At 43.9% G+C, this 7,716-nt stretch overlaps 1 protein-coding gene across 1 annotated transcript in view; it reads right to left on the reverse strand.

Annotated features, from left to right (window-relative positions):
• Positions 1–7,716, reverse strand: part of LOC111950701 (stromal interaction molecule 1) — a 132,812-nt gene that overhangs the window by 89,949 nt on the left and 35,147 nt on the right. Inside the window, exons 3-4 of the mRNA XM_023968505.2 lie at positions 2,132–2,262; positions 473–587 (exon numbers count right to left, since the gene is read on the reverse strand). Of these exons, the coding sequence (XP_023824273.1) occupies positions 473–587; positions 2,132–2,262 (246 nt within the window). The remainder of the gene's footprint in view (positions 1–472; positions 588–2,131; positions 2,263–7,716) is intronic.

The raw sequence follows: 7,716 nt of genomic DNA on the forward strand, positions 1-7,716 counted from the left end.
ATCCTTTTTATTCTCTATTTTGGTTAGGTCAGGGTGTGACTAGGTGGGTACCCTAGTTTTTGCATTTCTATGTTGGCCTGGTATGGTTCCCAATCAGAGGCAGCTGTCTATTGTTGTCTCTGATTTGGGGATCATATTTACAGCCTTTTTTCCACCTGTTGTTTGTGGGATCTTGTTTTTGTGTAGTGCCTGTGAGCACTCCATTCTATCTGGGGCCTACTCTGTCTCTCTGTATCTACCATGCTAATCTGCTCCAACACAAACAGCTGTCCCAACGCACTGCACACTCACTGACTAACACAAAACAGCCTACTGGAGGACTGGCTGTCCCAATGGACAAARCAGAAACACCTGGATTTATGACAGTGTGAATGATCTCAGGCTTATCCTCTCTCCTCCACAATCCCATTTTAGTCCCTTCACCCCTCGCTCCCTCCCAGATACCCCCCTCCCGCCCTCATTCCCTCCGTACCGTCCGAGGCCCTCCATACGTTCCACATGTCCTCTACACTGATGAGCAGGTCTGCTCCATGGAAACTGTTGTGTTTCCCTTTGGGGTCATGGTACTTCAGATCCTCCCTCAGGAACTAACAGAGAGTGAGAATGTTTTAATTACATACCATAAATACATGTTGCTACTGCATGAGGCACAGCGGTACAATACATGGGTATACTACTATACTACACTATAGTAGTATACTGTAACAGTAATAAATATTATGAGGCTGGTGTTGCGGGTGCTATGTGTTTTGCCTCGCATTGTGAACAACTGTTCATATCCTCAGCCACACAAGCAGACACACGAGAAACACACAGACACATGAGAAACACAAACACACACACACGAGAAACACACAGAAACACACGAGAAACGCACAGAAACAGACACACGAGAAACACACAGACACATGAGAAACACACAGAAACAAACACACGAGAAACACACACACACACACACACACACAAACACACAAGAAACACACAGGATTAGGACAGCTGTTCTGAGCGCTGCCAGAGGGTTTGGAGGGACACACAAGGACAGGCAGGTCGGGGGGCAGGAGGAGAAGGGAGGGGGGCAGGGGTGATGTGGTCCCTACAGTTGCCAATCATAATATTATTTTGGCCAATATTATATCGATACCAACTATCAATTTAATAAAAATAAAAAATGTAATCCTATAGCTTCTTCTCCATCTTCTTTTTAAATAGTGAGCCAACCTGTTGAGCACTTTTATTTCCGTGACTGATCAAAACTCACTTCTCATGCTTTCTCTTGTCTTTCTGCAGCAGAAACTGAGTGTACAAAACATTAAGAACACCTTCCTAATATTGAGCTGTGCCCCCTTTTGCCCTCAGAACAGCCACAATTTGTCGTGACATGGACCGCAAGGTGTCGAAAGCATTCCACAGGGATGCTGGCCCCATGAGCTTCCCATTGTTGTCTCAAGTTGGCTTAATGTCCTTTGGGTGGTGGACCATTCTTGATATACACAGGAAACTGTTGAGTGTGAAAAACCCAGCAGTGTTGCTGTGACACAAACCGGTGCGCCTGGCACCTACTACCATACCCTGCTCAAAGGCACTTAAATCCTTTGTCTTGCCCATGTACCCTCTGAATGGCACACATACAGAATCCATGTCTCATTTGTCTCAAGGCTTAAAATCCTTCTTTAACCTGTCGTCTCCCCTTCATCMACACTAATTGAAGTGGATTTAACAAGTGACATGGGATCATAGCTTTCACCTGGATTCACCTGGTCAGTCTAAGTCATGGAAAGAGCAGGTGTTGTTAATGTTTTGTACACACAGCGTATAGTGAGCAATATGCTTGGAACATCAAATTGCAATAATATCGCAGTATCGAATCACAATACATATAGAATCATGTATCGGCACCTACGTATTGTGTTAATATCGTATCGTGAGGTCCCTGGCAATTCCCTGCCCTAGTGCTGGTTTACATCTCATATGGTGTCCAAGAAACTGACACGTCTAGATAAAACAGACATGAGCTTCAATGTGGCCCTAACCTTCAGAGAGAGTACAGTGTGTGTGTGTGTGTGTGTGTGTGTGTGTGTGTGTGTGTGTGTGTGTGTGTGTGTGTGCATTGTTATGTGTGCATGTATCTCACCCCGTCTGTCTCGCTCATGTCCACGGTTCCATCCGCATCATCATCCATCAGTTTGTGGATGCTACGGATCGCCTCGAAACTCAGCAACGCATTCTCATCTTGGCACAGAATCACATCTATCATACACAGTTCTATGGAGAGAGGGAGAGAGGGGGGCAGAGAGAGAGAGAGAGGAAGAGAGAGGGGGAAGAGAGAGATTGAGGGAGAGAGAGAGGGGAGGGGAGGGGGGAGAAAGAATGTGAGAGAGAAAGAGTGAGAAAGTTAGAGGCAAACAGTATCTGTTTACACTAGGCAAATTTCAACCCATCCATCAACACAGCCAACAAAGTGGCCTTCAGGGGAACTGACAGAGGGAGGAAATTACTACGCATTTAGAAGTATGTGCGTACGTACGTGCGTGCGTGCGTGCGTGCGTGCGTGCGTGCGTGAATGTGTGCACACAATGCATGCGTGCGTGTAGTATTGGCCAAGTGAATGTGCAGGGCTACGGGGTCAGACCTCATGATCCAACTATAAAATGAACTGGTCTTAATAGACTAGGAACCACACACAGTCCCCATTGGGAAAATGAATACAGTGATGTGATACTTACAGTATACCGTGCATTCAGAACGTTTTTCAGACCCCTTGACTTTTRCCCCAAAAATTTACGTTACAGCCTTATTCTAAAATTGTTTCAATCGTTTTTTCCCCTAATCAAACTACACACAATACCACATAATGACAAAGCAAAAACAGCGAAGCACCTTTGGCAGCGATTACAACCTTGAGTCTTCTTGGGTATGACTCTACAAGCTTGYCACACCTGTATTTGGGAGTTTCTCGCATTCTTCTCTGCAGATCCTCTCAAGCTCTGTCAGGTTGGATGGGGAGTGTCACTGCACAACTATTTTCAGGTCTCTCCAAAGATGTTAGATRGGGTTCAAGTCTGGGCTCTGGCTGGGCCACTCAAGGACATTTAGAGACTTGTCCCAAAGCCACTCCTGCGCATATTGGCTGTATGCTTTGGGTCGTTGTTCTGTTGGAAGGTGAACTTATGCCCCAGTCTGAGGTCCTGAGCACCCTGGAGCAGGTTTTCATCAAGGAACTCTTTGTACTTTGCTCCATTCATCTTTCACTCAATCCTGACTAGTCTCCCAGTCCCTGCCGCTGAAAAACACCCCCACAGCATGATGCTGCCACCACCACGCTTCACCGTAGGGATGGTGCCAAGTTTCCTCCAGACYTGATGGTTAGAATTCAGGCCAAAGAGTTCAATCTTGGTTTCATCAGACCAGATAATCTTATTTCTCATGGTCTGGGAGTCTTTAGGGGCCTGTTGGCAAACTCCAAGCGGGCTGTCATGTGCCTTTTACTGAGGATTGGCTTCTGTCTGGCCACTCTACCATAAAGGCCTGATTGGTGGAGTGCCGCAGAGATGGTTATCCTTCTGGAAGGTTCTCCCATTTCCACGGAGGAACTCTAGAGCTCTGTCAGAGTGACCATCGGGTTATTGGTCACCTCCCTGACCAAGGCCCTTCTACCCCGATTTCTAAGTGTGGCGGGGCAGCCATCTCTAGGAAGAGTCATTAAGAATGATGGAGGCCACTGTGTTCTTGGGGACCTTCCCCAGATCTGTGCCTCGACACAATCCTGTCTCGGATCTCTACGGACAATTCCTTCGACCTCATGCCTTGGCTTTTGCTCTGACATGCACTGTCAACTGTGGAACCTTAGATAGACAGGTGTGTGCATTTCCAAATCATGTCCAATCAATCAATTTAGCACAGGTGGACTCCAATCAAAACATCTCAAGGATCATGGAAACAGGATACACCTGAGCTCAAGTTTGAGTCTCATAGCAAAGGGTCTGAATACTTATGTAAAAAGCATTTCTGTTTTAATTTTTTATAAATMTTCTAAAATATCTAAAAACGTGTTTTTGTTTGGTCATTACGGAGTTCTGTGTGTAGATTGCTGAGGATTTACATTTTACAATAAGGCTGTAACGTAACAAAACATGGAAAAAGTCAAGAGGTCTGAATACTTTGCGAATGCACTGTATGTTATGTGATTCGATGTGATGCTATGCGACACTATTCTATGCTAATTGATGCTACAGAATGTTGTCTAACCCTCCGTTGGTGAACATATGACAACCACTTTCAAGTGTCTGCCTTGGGACCAAAAGGTTGTGGGTTCAATGGCACTTACAGACAGGCCTGCTTTCATTGTACACTTACAGACAGGCCTGCTTTCATTGTACACTTACAGACAGGCCTGCTTTCATTGTACACTTACAGACAGGCCTGCTTTCATTGTACACTTACAGACAGGCCTGCTTTCATTGTACACTTACAAACAGGCCTGCTTTCATTGTACACAGCACGCAAGTCTTTGTACGCAGCTGTGAGTCTGACAACAATTATAAATCATACTATTTTATTTATTTTATTTTACTGAAATGTACACTGATTGCAGAAAACATTGAGGACACCTGCTCTTTCCTTGACAGATTGACCACGTGAATCCAGCTGAAAGCTATGATCACTTATTGATGTCAGTTATTAAATCCACTTCAAATCAGTGTAGATAAAGGGGAAMAGTCAGGTTAAAGAAGGATTTTTAAGCCTTGAGACAATTGAGACATTGATTGTGCATGTGTGCCATTCAGAGGGTACATGGGCAAGACAACATATTTAAGTAACTTTGAACGGGGTATGGTAGTAGGTGCCAGGCGCACTGGTTTGTGTCAAGAACTGGCACGCTGGTGAGTTTTTCACGCTCAATAGTTTCCCGTGTGTATCAAGAATGGTCCACCACCCAAAGGATATCCAGCCAACTTGAGACAACTGTGGGAAGCATTGGAGTCAACATGGGCCAGCCTCACTGTGGAACGCTTTCGACACCTTGCAGAGTCCATGCCCCAAAGAATTTAGGCTGTTCTGAAGGCAAAAGGGGGGGGTGAGTGCAACTCAATAGTAGGAAGGCGTCCTTAATGTTTTATACACTCAGTGTATGTTGTGGGACGGCAGGTAGCCTAGTGCGTTAGAGCGTTGGGCCAGTAACTGAAAGGTTGCTGGATCGAATCCCCGAGCTGACAAGGTAATCTGTAGTTCTGCCCCTGAACAAGGCAGTTAACCCACTGTTCCCCGGGCGCTGAAGATGTGGATGTCGATTAAGGCAGCCCCCCGCACCGCTCTGATTCAGAGGGGTTGGGTTAAATGCGGAAGACACATTTCAGTTGAAGACATTCAGTTGTACAACTGACTAGGTATCCCCCTTTCCCTGTGTGTGGTATCCCCCTTTAACCTGCTTGGCTCATTGGACAGGTCAGAGTCCATGTTTGAAGTTGTTGAGTGGTATGGGGGTTTGGGCAGTACACTGTAGATGTAGGCCTATTTGTTCCAGAGTAGTGACACCCACYGTAGCTACTGTAACTGAACACTGGCAGTGTCTGCTGTGGCAGTTGGGACGGGGCAAGTTACCYGAATGTCTTGTATTTGTAATGTATCGGCTTTTTAAGAGAATTGACATGAGTGTATTCTTGTATTTAAAAAATAAAAATAAAAAGTACATTCTTCGTAGATTTAATCTGTCAATGTTCATCTCAAAGTGCACCAGATTGATGCACTTAGCTGTAGAAATGCAATTTTCTTTCTTCTGGGGGAGACCCCTGGACCCCCCTACTAGGGTTCCCCATTGGGCTTTGGGCTAAGTCACAAATGTCCTCAAATCCTAGAAACATCTCTGCACACTCACACAGCCAAAACCATTCTAGTTATATAGCCCAGGTTATTTCCATGTAAGAGGACCCATGAGCACCAACATGTGAAGTTCATTGGAGCATGTCAAATTGGGTGTCAAATGAAAAGTAAGTGTCTATATAGAGAGAGAAGGACAGATAGAAACAGAGAGGGATGGAGAGAGGGTCATTTCCATCTAAAAGGATCCATGAGCGTCAACGTGTGAAGTTCATAGGAGCATGTCAAATTGGGTGTCAAATGACATTTTTGAGAAATGAAGGCATGTGTAATTTTTTCAATCATTTTCCATCCCGAAAAATGTTGAATAAGTAAAGGCATTGATATCTTGTCAAACAAATGGAAAAGGGGTCTTATGAAACATCTACCAGAAAAAGTCTTAAAAGGAATTAGACATGCTTTAAAATGCAATACTGCTGAAGTTAAGACCCTGCCAACTAATACCAACACTTTRACTTAGTTTTGGAGAAATGATTCTGCCTTCTGTAAGTTTAAGAAACCTTGCTTTATGCCTTGATATTATGTTACCAAAAACCCACATATCTTGAAGATAATGAAAGTTCACAGAAGTAACAAGTAAATGAAGACCTATTAATTACTTACAGATTAGAATTATTAAGTGATAATAAAATTGAACAGAATTCCTGAAAAAATCTGTAACGGAATTTCTGCAATTGAATTGGCTACAATGGGAAATCATAGAAGTCACAAAACACAGTTGGGTCACCTGCTACGACTTMCTGTCATCTGGTGGTCAAAAGCAAGAGTTTGAAATGTCTGGACATCCCCTCCCTCTCCCCTTTCTCTCTGCAATTAATGCCACCGGTCCCTACTCTTACTAACACCTACCCATGAGTCCCCTCTCTTTCCATTTACTGTAAGCAGCATACCCACTGAGCACTGGCCGACACCGGACGTCCACTGATGTATAACAGTAGTTTAAATCTGGTCAGTCCGCCCTGGCCTCGATTTCAACGTCATATACTTCGGACCAGCCTTGATTTCAATGTTCACAGACGTCTGGACCAACTTTTATTTGGCCTAAACATAGACTTCCATTATTGTTTCAGATTTGGTCCGGTCCAAATCTGAACCAATCATAGACATCTAAGTTTCACAAGTGTGTACAGCACAGTAGAGTACAGTACAGTACACTACAGTAGAGCACAGAGTACAGCACAGTAAAGCAAAGTAGAGTATAGTTCAGTACATTACAGTACAGTAGAGCACAGTAGAGTACAGTATAGTAAAAACATGTAGAGTAGAATTCAGTAGAGTAGAATATAGTCGTGTGAACTTAAGTACAGTACACTGTAGAGCACACTAGGGTTGACTATACTGAACTCTACTCTACTGTTTTGTACTGAACTATACTCCACTATATTCTACTGTTCTGTAATGTGCTGTACTCTACTCTACTGGTTGCTGTACTGACTATACTCCACTATATTCTACTGTTCTGTAATGTACTGTACTCTACTCTACTGAGCTCTACTGTGCTGTACTGAACTATACTCCACTATATTCTACTGTTCTGTAATGTCCTGTACTCTCCCTACTGAGCTCTACTGTGCTGTACTGAAGCTATCCTCACTATATTCTACTGTTCTGTAATGTACTGTACTCTACTGAGCTCTACTGGTGCTGTACTAACTATACTCCACTATATTCTACTGTTTTGTAATGTACTTGTACTCTACTCTACTGAGCTCTACTGTGCTGTACTGAACTATACCTCCACTATATTCTATTGTTCTGTAATGTTACTGTACTCTACTTGAGCTCTACTGTGCTGGTACTGAACTATACTCCACTATATTCTACTGTTCTGTAATGTAGCTG

The sequence above is a fragment of the Salvelinus sp. IW2-2015 genome, linkage group LG23 (assembly GCF_002910315.2).
Source record: "Salvelinus sp. IW2-2015 linkage group LG23, ASM291031v2, whole genome shotgun sequence".
Taxonomy (NCBI): domain Eukaryota; kingdom Metazoa; phylum Chordata; class Actinopteri; order Salmoniformes; family Salmonidae; genus Salvelinus; species Salvelinus sp. IW2-2015.